This window comes from Lithobates pipiens, unplaced genomic scaffold (genome assembly GCF_037356315.1).
Source record: "Lithobates pipiens isolate NorthernLeopardFrog02 unplaced genomic scaffold, aLitPip1_a1.2 Scaffold_1, whole genome shotgun sequence".
Taxonomy (NCBI): Eukaryota; Metazoa; Chordata; class Amphibia; order Anura; family Ranidae; genus Lithobates; species Lithobates pipiens.
Window position 1 is genome coordinate 125,994,695 of NW_027507685.1, and position 22,849 is coordinate 126,017,543.

At 43.3% G+C, this 22,849-nt stretch overlaps 1 protein-coding gene across 3 annotated transcripts in view; it reads left to right on the forward strand.

The window, feature by feature from the left end:
* The window catches only part of LOC143974630 (Golgi-associated plant pathogenesis-related protein 1-like), a 58,567-nt gene that overhangs the window by 27,379 nt on the left and 8,339 nt on the right, over positions 1-22,849 (forward strand). For all 3 annotated transcript variants that reach the window (XM_077476226.1, XM_077476245.1, XM_077476235.1), the window contains one exon: positions 6,564-6,791. In XM_077476226.1, the coding sequence (XP_077332352.1) occupies positions 6,564-6,736 (173 nt within the window). In that variant the 3' untranslated portion in view covers positions 6,737-6,791. The remainder of the gene's footprint in view (positions 1-6,563; positions 6,792-22,849) is intronic.

A 22,849-nucleotide genomic window follows, 5' to 3' on the forward strand; every position in this document is an offset into this window, starting at 1 on the left:
TAAAGGAGAACTCTTGTGATTACCTTTCATTTGATTATTGCAAAATATATGTATAGGTATACCATAAAAAAGATTGCTGTGCGCAGCTAATGTGTTTGGGTTTGACTTGAAGTAAATGTGGCAACCCTATGGGCAGTCCTCTTGTCACAGTGCGCTTGCTTGCTGGGAGCGGATTGCGGAAGCAGGCAGAGTTTCATGAAAAAAACTGAATTTGTACAGCATAGGGTCTGATCACACTGCACCTGTGTGAGGGCCCATTGATATTTGTGCTTTACTGCAGTGAGTGGTAAAATGCACACATTCCCGCAACACACCTGCTTTATGTGTGGTATGTTGTGGTGCCATTCTTTGGTAATGGTAGCCCAACACACTGTACAGTAGGTAGCGTGCAAGACATCATGGAACATCACAATTCACATAGTGTGCCTTTATGGTGCACTGTTTAGCTAAAAAAAAAAAAGGTAACGTGCGTTTCTACATCTGTTGTGATGGCAGGCACCCCATTCATAATAAATAAGCTGCCATAACACAACACATGTTGACACACAAAGTAACGTGTGTTAATGCACTCCAATTGATCACTAAAGTGTGAATCAGCTCTCAATAAATTATCTCACTGCACAGAATGCAAATAGTTCATGTACAATACCGACATCTAGTGGTCCAAAATTAAACTGTTTACAAGTTAAAACATTTTTTCAGAAAAAAAATTAAAAGGTGAACTAACCCTGTACATCCTCCCCACCTAGTGTCTCATCCCTTTAAAACCAAACACATATTAATTACACAGGTTCTGTGGCTAATTAAGTTGGTAATTAAACTCACTTGGTGCCTTATCTGCATTAAATTAGCCTTTATATCCTGTGTAATTAATTTTTTTTTAACTATGTAACTATGTGTTTGGTATTGAAAGGAATGAGGTGGCAACCTTATTTGCACCTCCCCCATCCCCACTGTACTTACCTCTGTGGATGGGAAGCTGTCAGTGGCCATGTAGTGGTCTGGGGATTTGAAATCCCCACTCTTCTCCCTTTTCTCTGCGCAGTGCTTCTGGGATCGATCAGAGAGATTCTAATTGGTCCTCACTGGCATAGCATTGCTCTGATCCATCCAGAAGCCATGCACAGAAAAGAGAGAGAAGAGTTGGGATTTAAAAATTCCCACACTGCTGCACAGACTGCATGGGCACTGACAGCTCAGCTTCCACAGAGATAAGTACAGCGGGAACAAGGGGATAGTGAGGATGTATGGAGTTAGTTCACCTTTTCACTTTTTCTGAAAAGGTCAACCACAATTTAAAAACACTGGGAAAATACATTTGGGGGTCTATATACAAAATGTTCACTGTGAGGATTGGAAAAACGTCTACATAATCAGAACGAAAATTGCAGTATTTTCTCTAATACATAGAAGTGGCAGCACATCCATTAGGATTGCTAGGGCATCACCCCTCTCTCTTTGCCACCCCTATATTTATAATAGCATGAGGTTTTTCTGAAGCACCTTATTAGAGCCAAAGGCTCTAATATGCTTTAAAATAGGGTGGGCTTGGGTCGCAGAGGATGCTTCCGGAGCCCTCCCAGGTGTGTTACAACAGCAAATGAATATTTGCTGTTGAAACACTGATCCTAAATCCAGCCAATCAGAAGCAGGGGGTGAGACCCATTTTCTGATTGGCCGAAAAGAGAAGACTCCCGATTGGCTGCAGAGGGAGGAAATGGTAGCCGCTACTATCGCCGTGATGACAAGGAGAACGGGATGCCACTGCCGCGATGACCAAGAGAATGGAAGGCCGCCACCGCCAAGCATGGTAAGCCGCCGGTGATGGGTTAAGTGCTACCTGCCGACGACACCACTACCAAGTGGTCTATTGGACTTGTAGACTCTGCAGAGGTTTGGATAGATCCTAACACTACAGAAGTTAGTGCTGGAACTGACCCACTGCTTGGAATATCTGAGCCTGATCCTGGACACAGGTCTTTCTTCTCTCCTGACAAGCTCCTGATTCCATTTTCCAATCTGCTTTTGCATGAGGGTCTTGAGCCTGAAGGTAACCTAGTATCATACTCCCAGTATCACTCCAGACCATTGCAAATTAACAATTTAGCTTTGTGGGACAAGCATTCTCTGGATTATCCCATTCGCCTGACCAGCAAAGCTAAACTTTCCCTAGCATGATGAGTTTTCAGTCTGGCACTGGAAATGGGAAGGTCTTTTCTCCCAATGTCTTGAAAGTTGATCATGATGGACCCCACCCTGTAAGGCTGGGCTGGAGTCCTGGAAACTCTCACAATACAGGGGACTTGGCTGCCAGTGGAAGCCACACTTTCAATCACCGATCAACATACAGGAACTTGGGGCAATTTGGTTGTCCCTGCAGGGGCACTCAACCAGGATTTAGTCAGACAATGCCATGGCTGTGGCTTATATCAACCATCAGTGGGCACAAGGAGTACTGCAGATTTAAAAGAAGTGGACCTCATTTTAGCTTGGGCAGAACTTCACATTTTACAGTTCACATTCCAGACACTTTTTTGTCTGTAGGCTGAGTCTTTTTAAAAATTAGGAGGCAGTGGCATTCATTTCTAGGCGGGCTATAGTGGGGGAAGAAAAACGTGGCAGCGAAAAATGGGTTAAACAAAATATTGGGTGTGGCTTAAAGGGGCATAGCTCAAAGGGGGTGTGGTTTGAGTCTAAGATGAATGATGGATGGAGGAAGAAAGAAAGAAAAATAAAGAAAGAAATTGGGAGGGAAGGAGAGAGAAGGGAGGAAAGAAAGAGGGATGGAAGGACAAAAGGCCCAGATCCTACACCACAATAGCAATATTTGTATTCCATAAAATTTAACAATCAGATAGAGATACTCCAAACGCCTGGTGTTAGAACTTCAATCATCATATGGTGTCAGGATGATTGAAGCACATTATTTATATTATTACATTGTAAAATTAAATAGTTCAACTCACCATAATGCAGAATCAGTGGGAGCCCTAAGCGTGTCACTTGCCACGTCGCCTGCCACCAAATGCCATCAGGTGTCCCCAACAGAGTCCCTCCTTACATCAGTGGTCCCCAGCAGAGTCCCTCCTTACATCAGTGGTCCCCAGCAGAGTCCCTCCTTACATCAGTGGTCCCCAGCGGAGTCCCTCCTTACATCAGGGGTCCCCAGTTGAGTTGCTCCTTACATCAGATGTCACCAGCGGAGTCCCTCCTTGCATCAGATGTCACCAGCGGAGTCCCTCCTTACATCAGAGGTCACAAGCGGAGTCCCTCCTTACATCAAGTGTCGCCAGCGGAGTCCCTCCTTACATCTCAGGTGTCCCCAGTGGAATCCCTCCTTACATCTCTGCCATTTACAGAAGACCAGCTCGTGGAGACGGAAAGGAAGAACTAAGAGGCGGAGCCTATGTTTCGCCTCTTGCTTCTTCCTTGCAATAACTTATCTTCTGTAAAATGGCGGCCAGTGGTAACAATTCGGTGCTGGCTGTGGACCTCTAGTGGCGGATGCAAAAAAATATATAAGAATCGACCTTTCCCTTTCCAAATACCGGGAAATTCGGGACAGTTGGCAACTATGGAATTGGAAGACAGAGTTTTTCAGTCATTAGTAACTAGTTCCAAGGGAATAGTCTCTTCACCCAAAGGTGTTTTGAGAGCTCTGACGCAGGTGGGGGAAGCCAGACATGGAACTTCTGGCATCCAGATTCTGCAGAGGTCCCTGTGACACTGTGGGATCAGTAAACAGTTCAACTTGATTTATGTCTCCCCCCCAAAGCTTCTGGGAGTTCTGGTGAGCTGCACTGAATGGGCAGGAGAGCATGGTACGCTGTTTCAGGGTCACAGGCATTAACATTTTTCAGTCTTACTAGTTTTAACAGCTTGGTGGTTGAAGCTTGATTCCTAAAGGACATGGGTACATCAGATGCTAGACATCCCTAAAATCCTGATTGCTCGGAAATTGACATCTCGCCAAGTCTAACATTGCATACCTGGAAAGCCTACTTTGCATTGCGGGTTGCAGGCTAGGAATTTCCATCCCAGGAATTACTCCATAAGACAAATTCTGTCTTTTCTCGTCTGATCTGGGCCAGTGTTTGGTCTTAAGTCAGATTTTGGCCCTAGCCATTCTTTTTCCAGAGATCGTTTGCCTCTCACTCATTGGTGAAAGCCTTGCCCAGGATATCGCTCACATTGTTCCCCCTGTAAGCTCCCTAGTGACTAAGTGGGACCTTAAAGTGGTGTTCCACAGAAAAAAAAAAAAAAAATCATGAAAATTCTTTAAAAAAAATACATTTGGATTTTTTTTTAACTTGCCTCTAAATGCCTGTTACATAGTTAGTAAGGTTGAATAAAGACACCAGTCCATCCAGTTCAACCTGAGTGAGTGTCTACAAATGTCCCCATCCCTGTACATTGCACACCCACATCGGTCCCTACCCTCAAGGAGCCCACAATCCAAGGTCCCCATTCATATACTAGGGCCAATTTTGGACAGAAGCCAATTAACCTACCTGCATGTCTTTGGAGGGGGTCCCTCATAGTCTGCCTCCTTCAGTGCCTGGGCTGGTGACATCACTTCCCTTCAGCGCAGGAAGGGCTCAGCTCTGCCCCTTCCCTCCTGTCAGTCATCTGGGACATGTGACAGGTCCCAGATAACTGCAAGGCCAATCACGGCACGCGGCACCACTTGCGCATGCGCAGTGGGTGCCCGGCTGTGAAGCCACAGCCGGGTGCCCACAGTTAGAATGCCGGCACCGCCGAACGGAGGGGGGAAAGAGCAGGGCTTTATTTGCCCGCATCGTTGGACTCTGGGACAGGTAAGTGTCTGATTATTAAAAGTCAGCAGCTGCAGTATTTGTAGCTGCTGACTTTTAATTTTTTTTTGTCAGGGGAACTTCTCTTTAACTTTGTTTTTTTGGTTCTTTAGAATTCCTCTCTGCTGCGTTATTGTATCCTGACAGCGGGGAGAATACACAGATCAGCGCTACAGTGTATTGCCTGCCTAGCTGATCGAGCAGCTTTTATCTGATAGGGCAGTTGAACTGAAGTGGATCGATAGATTGACTTCTGTTCAACCACAGTAACCATGTGTGGATCTAAATTCAGCCGATTTCTGCTGAACCTGCTGAGTTTTGTTCCATGTATGGCCAGCTTAAGATGAACAACAACAAAGAAAAATTCCCAGCTCAACTTACCATCCAGCCTGCAATAAACCAAATTGTCCTAACAGTTCACGTTAAAAACAGGGGTTTAGATTGCACACATTTGCAAACACATGAGTAAGCCGCAGCATCCACGTCACGGCACCCCAGTATTATCTTCAGTCCTAACTCTATAACATTTTGAGAGCCTCCATAGTAGGAGCACATATATAAAAATGGATAGATTCAGAACAGGTATGTATGGAGGGAGCCCATCCCTCAAACGGGCATACTCAGCAAATAGCACAATGGCAGCAAAAGGTGTCCAGTACACCCCCTCAACAAATAACCTGTCAGATGTTTATAATGAAATATTAAAACAGTATTATATTTATGGAATTATGCAAAAATCTGCGGTTAAGGAGATTTTCACATTTTTCCACAAATCAAACAAATAATTCAAGTTTATTTATCCATGCTAGTTTGAAGACAAGAGGGAATACATCGATGTGCTGAAATATATATATTTATTAACTTAAACTTCGGTGTAAAATAATATCAACTATAATTGGTGATAATATAAAGAAGAATATACCTTCAATTATCAAATACCACAAGCTCTTGTTACAAACACTCCATGACAGCTTAGTAATTAGCTTTCCTTGGCTTTACAAACTGTTGAATTTAACACGTGTGATTTCTTCTCAAAACAAAGCCCTTCAAGCTTAAACCTCTTTTACAGTATAGGGACAATTTTGTTAAAGTGATTGTTAAGTCACTCTAAACTGTATACACCATCAGCACGACCTCCTATTGTAGTATCCCCTTCTGTGTGTGATTTATAAAAAAATAAATACTGCAAATACCTCATTTCACTGCCGAGATTGCAATCACATGACTGGTCATTTTCTCCTTTCCTCTGAGAGTTGCAGCAGGCAGGGCTGAGATTCCTCTGCTGATATCAGTCTGGAGGGGAGGAGGAGAGAGCTGGCTGGTCATGAGATCGCAATTTAGGATCTTAAATTAGGCATTTACAGCATTTATATTTATAAATCATTCCCAGAGGGGGACACTGCAATAGGAGGCAGTGCTGATGGTGTATACAGGTTAGTGTTATGAGAGCAGCAGGAGGGGCGGCTCATACAGAGAGAGATGTTTTACAGGTAAGTCAAAAATCGTATTTTTCTAGGCTGTAGACTATAGAGAAAAATGAATCCCATCAAAAGTCAGAAGTAAGCTTCTGTCCAATGTTCTAAAATACAACCTGTTCATTCTGAGTTTAGCATTCCTCCAGGGCAGTTAAAGTAAATGAATTGTAATTTTTGTTGGAAAAAAAGTTACAAAAACAATTTCTGCTATAATTTCCAATGCAAAATAATAGTTATTTTTTTCGGATAATAAAATAAATGTATCTTCCTTAAGGGCACTTCACCCAGGTTGTGTGGAAAGACTCAAAGGAGGTTGGCTATGGCGTGGCCACAGATGCCAAGCGGGTCTACTATTTGGTGGCCCAGTACAGCCCAGCGGGGAACATCACCAATCCAGGCTATTTTCAGAGAAACGTTCTGCCTGCTGGAACAGCAGGCAGCAGATAACCTGCACCAAAGAAGAACTACAGCACCCAGAATCCTATTTCAGACAGCAATACAGGTGAGAGGCTGGACGATCTGAACTATGAATCAACAACCCTACAAGTTTTGTGTTTAGTGTGCTGTTTTAATGGTCTTGGGATTATTAGGTGGACATGGCTGAAATCTATTAAGTAATAGCAAACCTTTAAAATTGCACATGATGGCGTGTTCGCATAAGGAATTTGTAGACAATATCCCAAGGATGGTAATTGTTTTCTTCACCTTTCAGAAGAACATTGCTCTTAAAGTCAGGATATTTAGCACATTCCTTCACTTCTGGTGACAGTAGTTAAATAAGCATTCCAGAAACTGAATGCCTAAAAAAAAAAAAAAAGTAAATGAATCTGTGTTGATGTCTAACCTCCAATCAGGTTCCTGTTATTTTTTTTTTTTTAAGGAAAATGTAATGTTCTACATTCAGGGCAAAGGGACAGGTTCTCTTTTTGCACCTGCAAAGTAATGTCATAATGTGCTAGTATGCATGGCACGGGCCATTCCTTATTATCAGCTTAACCTATAGGTAAAAGCAAGGCATGGAAGTTTAATCCTCATGCTGCTAGCATTAGTAAATAGATAGGAAAGTATATCATGTTTACTTGAGATACTTTTTTTTTTTCATTTCTTTAGTTACTTCCCGGTTTCATGCCTAGGCAAATTAGGTCTTTAGGAGGGGAGGAGGGGTTTTCTCAGCTTAGCACACTCCCCTGTATGCATGTTTGAGCCAAGGGCAGATTGATTTCAGGAAGTAAATGCTCCATGAATCATTTGCCCTTAGTCAAGATGGCCACAGCCAAAAATGCTAGGGTTTTTTTTTTTCAAAGTGATTTCTCAACAAAATAAAGCACGGAGACCAGTGGTGGCCCATTCATTCACGGCGCACAGTTGACACTCCCCCCTCATCCATGTGTCCGACCCCCTAATATACACGCAGGGCACATCCAGTTCTGTGACAATAGCAAATTAATGTTTGCTATTGTCACACTGATCCCCCTCCCGGCCAATCAGGAAGTAGGTCCTGAGAACCTTTTCCTGATTGGCCCGAAAGGAGAAGCCATCCTATTGGCGAAGGAGGAGGAGGAGATGGCCGTCGTGATGCTGAAGAGAGCGAAGGAGGAGGGACATGGAAGAGACTGAGGGGGGGAAGTCGCCGCCTCCGCATGTCAGTCCTGGGGCAGCACAGGGTGAGTGAGCCAGTGACCGGGGGGTTGGGTATGGTGTGGGCTGGAGCAACAGGGGCGGGTCCATCTGCCAACCCCCCTGACTGATTGAGCACCAGCCGCCACTGATGGAGACATGGGTGGATGGGTGAATTTGCTTTGAAAATTATAAATAAATTAAATGGTGTTTTTGGTTTGTGGTACTCAGATGCAGTGAAGATCCCCTTTAAGGGGACTTATCCCCACCCACTGGTAGTTTTGCTGCTCTCCAAAGTTACTCTGTTCCACCTGCTTTTTAAGGTATGAGGAATATTAGGAGTATGGATACCATCCCACCCCCCTTCCATCAAGGTTGCAGGGAACCACCAATTGCTAGGCCCAGTGGCAGCTGGTGAAGTTTTAAGATAGGGGGACCCCGCCCTTCCTTTTTGACCCCTTCCACTTCTCATAAGCCCCACCCCTTATAGAATCCACCCATTCTGTCCCCTGTATTCCACTTACTTTCACCCATAGTGACAGTAGTATACAGCCTCAGAATCACAGGACAGGAGCATCACAGGACAGAGTATATAGCTCAGCCTCACAGATCAGGGAATATAGTTTAGCACAATTTGTGAGTGCTGCTTGATAGCCCTTATTTAAACTGCTTGTAACTTACTAATCAATAACACAATAATGCCGGAACCCTCTAATGCAGTGGTTCTCAACCTGGGGGTCGAATGACGATTTTCCAGGGGGTCACCGAATCCTGGGTTATTCCTGAAGCCCGCACTTCTCTCCCAGCCTCTTTGCAGCCACTCAGCCTCTTCACAGACGCCCATTCAGTTCATGGCATGGCTGGGGGGCAGAGACTAGAGATCAGCTGACTGGTGAGGAATGTGAAGTGGGAGAGGCTGGAGGAGACCCCATCTCCTGATTTCGGCATAGGCGTCACTGCTGTGAGACACCACAAAGTTGCAGACACAGTGAAGCTGGAGACACAGTAACACTACCAATGATTACCATTAAAAGTCCATACTGCAGTTCTCAGATCAGCAGATGACCTTGATCAAGAGCACCTAAGTTGGCTGATCAGAACTCCCCCAGCACTGCAACTGATCCCAAGCCCCTCTTCAGCACCTCCACTCATCCCATTGCCCCCACCAAGGAGTAAGAGAAGGAATAAACAGAGAATATATGGAAGGGAGAGGAAAAGAGGGGGAGGAACAAAGAAAAAAGGAGAGAAAGAATAAGAGAAAGAACAAGAAATACGGCTAGAGAGAGGGATGGGGAAAAAAAAACAAGAAATTAGGATAGAGAGAGATAAAAGAAAGAAAGGTGATCAAAGAGTAAGAGTGGTACATCTTAAAATGTACCATAAGGAGTTTTATACTATACTAGTAGAAAGGACTCGGGGAGCGTTAAATCTCCGTAGGTTAAGGGCACAAATGACTTGTCTTGCCTTGGGTGCCGACAACCCACACTACAAAAATAATTTTACCGTTAAGGGTCCCCACAACTTGGGAAATTTTATCAAGGGGTCATGGCACTAAGAAGGTTGAGAACCACTGCTCACATGGGGCATGGACACATAATCAATGTTTTTTGGCAGGAAAAAAAAAAAACAGAACTAGTGGGCTTTAAAAACATTGAAAAATGCAGATATTCTGCGTTTATCATTTTTGAGCCATAAGCTGTTGTGGGAGTATAGTTTTGCAAAAAAAAAAAAAAAACACTGAAAAATGCTATAAAATGTATTCTACAGCTAACGCTACTGACCTTTTTATAACATCCAGTGTGCATGAGGCCTACGAACTAAACTCTCCTATGCTTGTTATAGCCAAGAAAGCTGCCATCTTGGCCTCTGTTTGATCTTCAACTGCCATGATGTTGCCCATATGGTCAGTTATGACTCCAGCCATTGAATGGTTTGACAGTTTGGTTGAGAGCACAACCAATGTAACATGTGCTAGGAATATAACCGTTTTTAGGACTGTTAAATGGATGGGTTTGGTTCCGCTTTAAGCGATACCACAGGAAGCCATTGGCAAAGACAGGTGGCAGAGGCACAGTTGACCTGAAATGTTAGTTTTTTCGGTGGAAGAAATATTTCAAAATTTGGAGTTAACATGCATTCTTCAGCCAGTCTTACAAAAAAGATTCGATCTCCTATTTGTCTCAGCAAACGCCTCTAAATATAACATTGAGAGCACATAATTCACAAAATCCTCTGATCCTCTCAGTTTTTGTGTATTTATTTCCATGTTTCTTCTGAGGGTGAAAGGAATGATGTATTACTGCTTAATTCAGTGTCTGGTGAATGAAGCAACAGCACAAGTTATATAATAGGAGCAATCTTTTCAAGGTCAAGAGGCAGCTTTTGGCACGGTGGGCACTTGGTGGCCTCTAAATATGTTTTCTTATGGTCTATTATTTTGGTAAAAAAGGAGAGTATAACGTCACACCCAGTTCTCTGTACTATACAAAGATTCTTGTGCTGACAATTCACCTATTGTCCTTTCAGCCCAATAGTAAATCTTTCTTGGCACAAAGTAGTAGTAAAAGGTCACATAGTAAATAGTTATTTAGGTGTAGCGGTAAGTTCTTGAGATGTCAGTCATAGAAGTCCCTGTATAAAAGGGTCACCTGAGCTCCGGTGTCCAGCAATGCCTTTATGTAGATCCCTTCAACTTTTATGGGGACAATTGGTGATGGTCCTACTAAATTGGGAGGGATCCCACTGGATGCTGTCCCTTTGGCTGGTTTAGTGGCCTGTATCTTCGCTCTTCACTTTAGGGGCCTTTTAGAGGCAGAGGGTGTTGGATTCGGTATGGGAGGATTTCCAATAGCCGAGCACCCAGTTGACTCCTTCACTGGGGCCCTCTGAAATTTTCCGTCGGCTGTTTGGGCTTGGTTTCTGCCACTGGGCTAGAGCACATCCGCCTGAAATGTCCTATCCCTCCACATTTGAAGCAGGTTCTAGGTGGGGGTTTGGTAGGACCATCAACGGTCTCTGAGGTTTCTTTCGACAGTACTTTCTCCAGATGAGGGCTTGCCAGTTGAGTCATCAGTATTGTCATCATTTACAGAATTTCCCTCTGGGTCTGGAGCAACTTCTTCAGCCCGGTCTGACTTGCGGAAAGGTGGTGATTGGGCGAGAGCCAGGATCCTTGTTCAGCCCTTGCTGCCAATATGCTGGGCTCCCAGACATCCGAGGGAGCATCTGCTTGCCGGACCTCAACACTGGAAGGACTAGGGGGATAAAGTTTGCTCCGTTTCTGGTCTCTCTCAAGCTCTACTTTCTCTGCTTCGTTCACCTTCTCTATAAGGACTTCATCTGGTGTGGAGGGGTTCTCCAAGTACTGTCTCAGCTACCTTGACATGGTCATTCTTCAACCCTGTGGTCACTGATCTCCGGAACTTCCGTTTTTTTAAGAGTTCAGCCCCAAAGTGATCTCCTAGTCCTTCCTCCTGTGTGGCTGCTAACAGGCGATCCTTGAGTTCGATAGCCGGAATAGAACGTTTTGGGAGGTCTCGTTATTACCCTGCGTAATGTTCATCAGTTTATAATACAACTTCTGAACAAAGAAGGAAGAGTCTGGTTAAGCTACAGCAGGTGAACACGAGAGTTTCTTCCTCCTCACACAGTTTTAGTGTGACCTGTTCTTTGATCGAAAGATATTGGTTTTGTGTGACTTGGCTTTGGAAGAGTTTTCATCATCCAGTTCCATGCTCCACTGTTTGCCGGCTTGAGTGCTCTACAGTTGTCTTGAATTAAAAGCCTTTTTTGACCCTTCGGGCGTATGTTCGTTTGGGTCTAAGGCGTTCGGTAAGCCTACATCTGTTTTAGGTGGCAGTATTCACATAAGGGTGTATACACTATATATCGGACGATTGGAGGATATCTTCACCTTTTTATCATATTAAGGGGGACTTCTGATTGTCTCTTCTGGAAAGACTGTATTAATATTCACCAAGGGACTCTAATTTTTGCACCTTTATTTTCTTTTATATATATATGCACAATAGAAATGGTATAATTATTATCTGTGTTGTATGTTGATAATTCTATATTCACATAAGTCATGCACGGGACAGATACCATTTTGGATCTGAACAGATCTCTAGCCAGAGATTGTGGCAGTCAGCACGTTGACTCAAAACTTGAACGATCAACTAAGGGTGAGCAGGAACCTTTTTCCACCGTACCTGGAACGTTTCCCGTTTCCTCAATGGTACTGGAAAAGTGTGAATTTGTCAATGTCCTTCCCAACTCAGTAACCAGGCACTTCTCAGGATGCCACTTGCCGGCTCTCCTCCGAAGAGTCCTCCCCCGGTCACTTCCACGAGCTGTGGCGTCTCTCCAAGCCTAAGAGCACACCCGGACATTTTGAATCCTCCCTCAGTTACTGCTCCTCGGACCAGCCGGTTCCGAGACTCGGGAACAGACGGATCCCTACCCCAGACCAGGCAGGTCTATCAGGGGCCACCAACAGGAACATGTTGCAAGGTGTCGAACACCCCGTGACCGGGACCCCTCACGGGGCTACTCCGGCCCTGGAACCAGAACAGACCTTACGGTTCTCACGAACTCAGGAACCCCGGACACGTGACCCATGCCCCCATAAGTACCCCTTCCCAGACTCCTCAGCAAGCCCCAGCACTCCCACTGATTGGCTCCGAGAAGGCCGATACCTAAACATCCAACCAGACCTGGTTCTGACCTGACATGTGCACCTCACCATTCACATGACCAGGCAGAACTTCCAAACACAGCCTGGCCAGACTGGTGTTAAGGCCTACCTACACGATTAACCCTCAGAACCTTTATTGTTCTGAGGCAAAAACTAAATTTACATGCGTGTGACATTTGATCCCAAATGTCATCGGCTACATGGGGTTAAAGGAAGCCAGTGTTTGTCAAGCTCAATTTTTTTTTCTTTGTTCTCTTTTTCTGCACCTCATCTGCGACCAATTACTTATCACAAGGGGGAATAGATAAAACTTGGTAGAACTAGCAGAACAATTTTTCAATTCCCTTGAGCAGTTTTATTACAGTTGTACTATTTCTGTATTGGGCCCCTAATAACAAAGGGGACATGAATTCTAGCGCCATACCCATCTGTGGTCTTTGAAGCTGGATTCTCATTGGAACTCACTCGGTGGCCAAAGATCACTGATGGACAGGAGTGTTTTCTGACTTTGATCGCAGCCTTCTTCTTTGGTCGGCCCATGGCACACTATGCATATAATGGACAATGGTGCTGGCATGTAGAACCTCTATTTACCCACTAGCTATCATTGGCCAAGGAGTGAATTATAGTCCACTTTGAAAAAAAATTGGATTTTGCATTATTCTCTTATTCTTTTTGCAAAGAATGTATAGCAAGTAAGAGGTACTTTTCAGTCAACTATGTCATTTTGTCATAGTAATGTGTGCTCGGTAATTCTAGTGAAGTATTGTGATCCTGCCACGACTTAGCTCTTAATTGTCCCTCATTTTAAGGGGCTGTCTCCCTTTTGGACCCAGTTCCCTGTCCTTCTTTCCCTCTCAGTTGTCATTCTTTTTGGAATATAGCATATATCTCTCCAAAAATTTTCTTCTTAAAGTAGCAAATATAGCAACGTAAACATCACAAATGCATGTGATCGCAATAGCCCTTTGCAGCAAGAGAACGGATTTTTCCGACAGATTTTGTCAGAAACTGGTGTTGCATACACATGGTCGGACAAAGTTTTCGGAAAATCCGATTCCCTCGGAACGTGATGATGTACATTACGACGGGACTACGTTCAGGCTAGTAGCCAATAGCTTTGGTCTAGTAATTTGATCTGAGCATACGTGGCACTTTGTCGAATCGGAATTCTCTACAAGCGATCGAGCAAAGTCCTATTGGATCATGTTGTCGGAAAATTTTATATCCAGCTCTCAAACTTTGTTGGTCGGACATTCCGACGGAAAAAGTCAGACGGAGCCCACACACGGTCGGATTATCCGACAACACAGTCCGATCGGACATTTTCCGTCTGAATTTCCGACCGCTTGTACAAGGTTTAAGAAGTATTTTTATAGCTCTTTTCATGCAGTTTTGTGAGCACTGGAACCTATTGTGTCTCTCCAAGTAGTAGGTGGGATCTAGCAACTTATCTTTGGGGAGCCTGGGAAATGGGGATTCAACAATGGCTCCAAGTCCAACAACCGTGTATGTGATGGACACCAGCATGATGATGTCACTTCTCACAGGGATAAGGAAGGGGGACAGCAGATGAAGAAATTCAGCAGTAATGGCTGTTTGTTGATTGCCCTCCATAGGAAATACACTATTTCCAATATCATTGGCAGGATCAATAGGAAAATACTATGTTGAAAATCAGTAGTGGCAATTGGATGTATATGTAGATCGATTTTTTTTTTTTAATTGGGTGAAGTTCCACAATAACCGTCAAAAGTGTTATACTAAAATAAATTGTTTATCAAGTCTTTTAATTATTGGCATTAAAAGTCAATATGAAGGAGAGCAAAGAAAGTTTTGAGAGAAAAAAAGGGATTTACATGGAACATCACAACCATGGTTTCCCTTAGGATCACCCAGCAAAGTAACGGACTGTCTTGATACCAATATTATAAAAAATACAAATGTTTATTATTATATATAAAAAGTTTTTTTTAGAAAATAAAGAGAAAAATTGTGTAGACATAAAATTTCAATGGTTGCACAATGTAGCTATAACATAGACAAAAAGAGATATTCTAACGATATTGGGTGTCCAATTCGGTCTTTGGTTTCTACTAGTTTCGCGACTTTACTGTCGCTTCTTCAGGAGACCTTGTTTGTCTGAAATCGAAGTTTATAACAGTTTATTTAACAGAATTAGCATAGTTCAACATATTTGATGTATTATTTTACAAGACCCTAAACAAAAGGGAGGGTAGAAAACGAAGTGTGCAGCTCACCACCACAAAGGCATCAAGTCACAAAGCATTTGGAGTTCGGGTGGTCCTAACCAGCCAGGCTTTAACCACCCTTTGGGGCGGACACGGGAGGTTTCAGAGTCAGCTATAAAACAATAATCAGAGAATCTGAGTGGTAAATATATCTAATTAAGAAGCATATCATTTATATCTCACTATGGGTATAACATAAACATACCGATATAACCAGATGCTTTTTAAATAATGCAGCATGGAAAAATGCATCAACTCATCAACGCTGGGGTCCAGATAAGGATATTAGACATGCCCAGGACGGTGTGGTAATGGGTCTGGTGCACAGTAGGGAGTGCGCCCATAGAGAGTACAGCGAGGGGTCCAAATCTCTGCCAGATGCACAATAGGTATTTATATGTGCAAAGTTAACCTAGTAAAGATATGCATAGATATAGATCAGAAAAATATATATATATATTGGGTAGCCAGCATAGGGGACGTTTGGGAAGGGAAGCACTTACCGGTAGGCGGAATCCCCCCCACATACAAACACGACCGCTCTTAGCCTGGAGGTCCTTCGTCCTCCGTTCCGCTGCTGTGAATATGCGCCATATTGGCGCACCTTTAACCTCCGGCCCGACGACGTCAAAAGCCCGACGCAGACGCCGAGCTATGACGTCGTCGGGTCCGCCGCTCCTACTGCGCATGCGCGAGAACGTCGCGACGCACATCAGCTTGAGTCACCATGGAAACCCATGGTGACTCATTGCTACAGCGGACCTGATGCCGCCCACAAATGAGAGGCTTACAGGGCCGCCGGAGAGGCGCGTGCCCGCCCCTGGGAGTCTCCTCCCATACTCCAATCTAAGCACCATGGCGATGTCAGAGTGCCTGGTAACAAAAAGCCTGTGTAGTGTCTCACACTTCGCTTAACTTTACAAACATCAATACATGCAAAAGGGTAAACAAGAATAAATAAAATATTAAATCATTTAATTTGGCAACATTTATTCACAGATATTTTAATCTATAGTTCTCACCATACGTGGCGCTTATCTAGAAGAAAAAGCAAAACAAGAAACAAATAAAAATAAGTTGGGGTACTAAGTCAGAGACGGACTACTGTCCACAGAATATACTGTTTGCTAGTACCTAAAAATCGCAGTGGCATCAAAAAAACCGAGAAATTGGGCTCACACGGTACCAGATAGCATGGGGACAGAGGGATGAAGAAGGGAGGAAGAAAAGGGGGAGAGAAATTGGTTCATGTTTGCCGTAAAGGACATATATATAATAAAACACACAAGAGGCTGTTTCACTTAAGGAAATATTTGTATGTTTTTGTTTCGTTCAAGCCAGGTGGGACCAGGGCATTTAAACGTTCTATCCATAGGGTTTCTCGTTTTAAAATTTCCCTATCCCAGTCGCCACCGCGGGTGTCCTCATAAACTACCTCGAGGACAAAAAATTTAACTACTTGTGGCTGGTACCGGTGGTGAATACCTATATGGCGGCCGACTGCCGTCAGTTTGCCGCCCGAAGAGTAGTAAAGATGGTCACCAATACGTTGGCGGAGCTCTCTAATGGTTTTACCTACGTAAAATGCCCCGCAGGCACAAACCATTAGGTAGACAACGCCTTTCGTGTCGCAGCTGGCATAGAATGATGGAATAAAAATTTCTCCACTTGGGAGATTATATGTTGTTCCCTCCCATATCCAGGGACAGCGTGGACAGCCACCACAAGGGTGGGTGCCACGTGGATCCCGCCGATTTGGTGCGGAGATTTGATAGTGGCTTCTGGTGAGTTTGTTCCCAAGGGTAGCTGCCCTCTTGAAAACCAATTCCGGGGTTTGTCTAACATATTTACTTAGAGTATGATGATCCGTTAAAAAATGCCAGTGTTGCGATAAGATGTTTCTAAGTGTATTCTGATGTGTAGAATATTTGGTGATGATCTTAACTGTAGAAGGGTGGACTGGTCTGGGGGGGCCATAAAGTAAAGATTCTCGTGTGCGTCCGTACGCTTTGTTAAATGCTTTCCTTAAATTGGATCGTGGATAACCTCTATTGAGGAGACGCTCCTGTAAACCCCTGGCTTGAACCAAAAAGTCATGATCTGTGGTACAATTTCTTCTTATCCGAATGTATTGGGCATATGGTATGCTACGTATTAGAGGGCGGGGGTGTGAGCTTTTAGCATGTAGTAAAGTATTGCCAGATGATGGCTTGCGATAAAGGTCAGTCATTAATTTTCCAGAATTATCCTTAGTGATATTGAGATCCAAAAAGGCAATCTTAGTTAAATGATATGTGTAAGTAAATGTTAAGTTAAATGTATTTAAATTCAATGTTTTGACAAAATCTTCCAGTGCCTGGACAGTCCCTGTCCAGACAATTAGAAGATCATCTATGAATCTATACCAAAGGAGAACACAGTCAAGGTAGATTTGTAAAGATTCATCAGAGAATACTGACCGCTCCCAGCCCCCCAGATATAAATTTGCATAGGAAGGTGCGCAGGCTGTCCCCATCGCCACACCTTGAATTTGTAAATAAATTTGATCCATAAATGTAAAAAAGTTCTTACTAAGGATGAAATCTAAAAGATGTAGTATAAAGTCATTTAGAGGCCAAGTGGTATGGTCTTGTTTTTTGAGGAAAGTGCTGGCCATCCGGACGCCCTGCCCGTGGGGGATGCTGGAGTATAAAGCCTCCACATCTATTGCCACGAGGAGGGCGTCCGGAGGGACTTGCACGTCCTCAAGGTGTCGCAAAAGATCGCTTGTATCTTTTATATATGAAGGTAGGCTTGTAACATGGGGAATCAAGTACGAATCGACTAACCTGCTTGCGTTCTCTGTTAGGGAACCCATCCCCGAGACTATTGGGCGCCCTGGGGGATTGTTCTTATCCTTGTGTATTTTTGGAAGCGCGTAAAATGTAGGCATACGAGGTTTAGCTGTGTTTATAAATCTAAGGGTTTCAACATCTATCAGACCTTGTTCATATGCCCTTGTAACCAGGGACCTAAACTCAGTTGTAAAGGTCTCAACCATTGAATGGTTGATTGGAATGTACCATGCCCGGTTACAAAGGATTTTTAAGCACATTGATTGATATTGCTGATGAGTCATTATGACTAGATTGCCCCCTTTGTCTGATTTCTTAATGATCATATCAGGTTTTTTCTGTAATCTACGTAATGCCTGTTTCTGTTTATAGTTTAAATTGGATTGAGTGTCAGGCCAATCCTGTTTTTTTAAAGATTTAATTACTGCAGTCAAAAAGGCCCAAATCGTAGGGCATGTCATGAGGTCAGGGAATGCTCGTGAACTAAGTTTAAAAATGTTTTTTTGTGGTTGGATACTATCTGTTATGGATTGGGGCGTGGGTGCAGGGGTTGATGGAGCCTCTAAAGTTGTTTCATCCTCAACCTGCCCCTCGTCGTATAGTAACATAAGGTCACGTAGGGCTTTGAATTCTTGCATAGAGTAATGCTTTGTTCTTTCAGCCAGTTCTTTCTCTAAATTTAGGTTATGTCTATCCTTATCATACATAAATTTGTAGGTTAAATTCCGAGCGAAAAGATATATATCTTTAATAGTTTCATAGACGTTTATAGGTTCAGAAGGACTGAAGCCAAGACCCAGCTGGAGAACTGTTTCTTCATCCTGGGTCAAGGAATAGGGAGTAAGATTAACAATATTTAGGTTCTCAGTATCTGCCTGGGAATTAGTTTTGGAATAATTTACACCTAATGTGGTAAGGGGGTCTTTAGCATGTATGCATCTAGACTCCCTCGCCGGTGTGAATCGGGTGTGGCCAGCGGAAAAAAAACCACTAGGGTTTGGGAGTGAGGCCTGTGTATTGGTGTGCAATATTTTCGGAATAATATTGTGTAGTGTGGATATTTGTGTACTGGTGCTTTGGCCTTGTGAATCAGGATGTGCTGGTGGGGTTGTTTTAACGGTTTTACCCGTTTTCTTGCCTTTTTTGGAGTCCTTCGCTGAGTGGTCTCCACCAGTGAGTGACCTCTTACGGGGGGGACCCGGTGCGCGTGAATTCGTGTTTAGGGAAGTGATCTGTGAAGAAAGGGATGAAATTGAAGAATCAGATTCTGTATAGTCTGTGACAATAATTGTTTCTTTAGGTGCTCGTGTCCTTGGAAATTTCCTTCTTATCAATTTATTACCCCATTTATAGGCATAGCCTTCAGAAAAGGCAAGCTTGTCCTGGACAAACTTGCCCTGCTTTTTAACAATAATCTCTCTGTTGAGAATTTCAATACGCTCCCTGACCTCTTTCCACTTTTCTTTAAAAATTGGTGATTCCATAATTTTAGGAAATTGTTCATTAAGGCGTTCAATCTCCCCATCTAAAGAAGTCATATCTGCATGGTATTGTATCGTTAATTTAGTCATTAATTCTACACTGCATTTTGTTAATGTATTTTCCCAGTCCTTTTTAAATTCAGCAGAGGGATCTTTGATAGTGGGGAAAACTTGAATCCGAAGACCTAGAGGGCAAATTTCTTCCCTAATATATTGTTCGAAATACTGCGTGTGCCAATGCAGATGTGACTTCTTCTTCAGCAGGCCAAACATCCTTTCTAAGAATATTTTAGTTTCATCCTCAATTTTGTAATTTGTTAAACAACCTGTTTTTATAGATAACATAAAATTCGACCAATCAGAACCAAGCATGTCCATAACTTTGCTGGCCACCTGTGAGCCCAAATTAGAACCCCGATCTCAGACACTACTGCGAAAAGAAAGATTTTTTAAATAAAATCACGTATGGTGAAATTAGATATGTGTGAGAATTTGACTACTTGATTCCCCATGTTACAAGCCTACCTTCATATATAAAAGATACAAGCGATCTTTTGCGACACCTTGAGGACGTGCAAGTCCCTCCGGACGCCCTCCTCGTGGCAATAGATGTGGAGGCTTTATACTCCAGCATCCCCCACGGGCAGGGCGTCCGGATGGCCAGCACTTTCCTCAAAAAACAAGACCATACCACTTGGCCTCTAAATGACTTTATACTACATCTTTTAGATTTCATCCTTAGTAAGAACTTTTTTACATTTATGGATCAAATTTATTTACAAATTCAAGGTGTGGCGATGGGGACAGCCTGCGCACCTTCCTATGCAAATTTATATCTGGGGGGCTGGGAGCGGTCAGTATTCTCTGATGAATCTTTACAAATCTACCTTGACTGTGTTCTCCTTTGGTATAGATTCATAGATGATCTTCTAATTGTCTGGACAGGGACTGTCCAGGCACTGGAAGATTTTGTCAAAACATTGAATTTAAATACATTTAACTTAACATTTACTTACACATATCATTTAACTAAGATTGCCTTTTTGGATCTCAATATCACTAAGGATAATTCTGGAAAATTAATGACTGACCTTTATCGCAAGCCATCATCTGGCAATACTTTACTACATGCTAAAAGCTCACACCCCCGCCCTCTAATACGTAGCATACCATATGCCCAATACATTCGGATAAGAAGAAATTGTACCACAGATCATGACTTTTTGGTTCAAGCCAGGGGTTTACAGGAGCGTCTCCTCAATAGAGGTTATCCACGATCCAATTTAAGGAAAGCATTTAACAAAGCGTACGGACGCACACGAGAATCTTTACTTTATGGCCCCCCCAGACCAGTCCACCCTTCTACAGTTAAGATCATCACCAAATATTCTACACATCAGAATACACTTAGAAACATCTTATCGCAACACTGGCATTTTTTAACGGATCATCATACTCTAAGTAAATATGTTAGACAAACCCCGGAATTGGTTTTCAAGAGGGCAGCTACCCTTGGGAACAAACTCACCAGAAGCCACTATCAAATCTCCGCACCAAATCGGCGGGATCCACGTGGCACCCACCCTTGTGGTGGCTGTCCACGCTGTCCCTGGATATGGGAGGGAACAACATATAATCTCCCAAGTGGAGAAATTTTTATTCCATCATTCTATGCCAGCTGCGACACGAAAGGCGTTGTCTACCTAATGGTTTGTGCCTGCGGGGCATTTTACGTAGGTAAAACCATTAGAGAGCTCCGCCAACGTATTGGTGACCATCTTTACTACTCTTCGGGCGGCAAACTGACGGCAGTCGGCCGCCATATAGGTATTCACCACCGGTACCAGCCACAAGTAGTTAAATTTTTTGTCCTCGAGGTAGTTTATGAGGACACCCGCGGTGGCGACTGGGATAGGGAAATTTTAAAACGAGAAACCCTATGGATAGAACGTTTAAATGCCCTGGTCCCACCTGGCTTGAACGAAACAAAAACATACAAATATTTCCTTAAGTGAAACAGCCTCTTGTGTGTTTTATTATATATATGTCCTTTACGGCAAACATGAACCAATTTCTCTCCCCCTTTTCTTCCTCCCTTCTTCATCCCTCTGTCCCCATGCTATCTGGTACCGTGTGAGCCCAATTTCTCGGTTTTTTTGATGCCACTGCGATTTTTAGGTACTAGCAAACAGTATATTCTGTGGACAGTAGTCCGTCTCTGACTTAGTACCCCAACTTATTTTTATTTGTTTCTTGTTTTGCTTTTTCTTCTAGATAAGCGCCACGTATGGTGAGAACTATAGATTAAAATATCTGTGAATAAATGTTGCCAAATTAAATGATTTAATATTTTATTTATTCTTGTTTACCCTTTTGCATGTATTGATGTTTGTAAAGTTAAGCGAAGTGTGAGACACTACACAGGCTTTTTGTTACCAGGCACTCTGACATCGCCATGGTGCTTAGATTGGAGTATGGGAGGAGACTCCCAGGGGCGGGCACGCGCCTCTCCGGCGGCCCTGTAAGCCTCTCATTTGTGGGCGGCATCAGGTCCGCTGTAGCAATGAGTCACCATGGGTTTCCATGGTGACTCAAGCTGATGTGCGTCGCGACGTTCTCGCGCATGCGCAGTAGGAGCGGCGGACCCGACGACGTCATAGCTCGGCGTCTGCGTCGGGCTTTTGACGTCGTCGGGCCGGAGGTTAAAGGTGCGCCAATATGGCGCATATTCACAGCAGCGGAACGGAGGACGAAGGACCTCCAGGCTAAGAGCGGTCGTGTTTGTATGTGGGGGGGATTCCGCCTACCGGTAAGTGCTTCCCTTCCCAAACGTCCCCTATGCTGGCTACCCAATATATATATATATTTTTCTGATCTATATCTATGCATATCTTTACTAGGTTAACTTTGCACATATAAATACCTATTGTGCATCTGGCAGAGATTTGGACCCCTCGCTGTACTCTCTATGGGCGCACTCCCTACTGTGCACCAGACCCATTACCACACCGTCCTGGGCATGTCTAATATCCTTATCTGGACCCCAGCGTTGATGAGTTGATGCATTTTTCCATGCTGCATTATTTAAAAAGCATCTGGTTATATCGGTATGTTTATGTTATACCCATAGTGAGATATAAATGATATGCTTCTTAATTAGATATATTTACCACTCAGATTCTCTGATTATTGTTTTATAGCTGACTCTGAAACCTCCCGTGTCCGCCCCAAAGGGTGGTTAAAGCCTGGCTGGTTAGGACCACCCGAACTCCAAATGCTTTGTGACTTGATGCCTTTGTGGTGGTGAGCTGCACACTTCGTTTTCTACCCTCCCTTTTGTTTAGGGTCTTGTAAAATAATACATCAAATATGTTGAACTATGCTAATTCTGTTAAATAAACTGTTATAAACTTCGATTTCAGACAAACAAGGTCTCCTGAAGAAGCGACAGTAAAGTCGCGAAACTAGTAGAAACCAAAGACCGAATTGGACACCCAATATCGTTAGAATATCTCTTTTTGTCTATGTTATAGCTACATTGTGCAACCATTGAAATTTTATGTCTACACAATTTTTCTCTTTATTTTCTAAAAAAAACTTTTTATATATAATAATAAACATTTGTATTTTTTATAATATTGGTATCAAGACAGTCCGTTACTTTGCTGGGTGATCCTAAG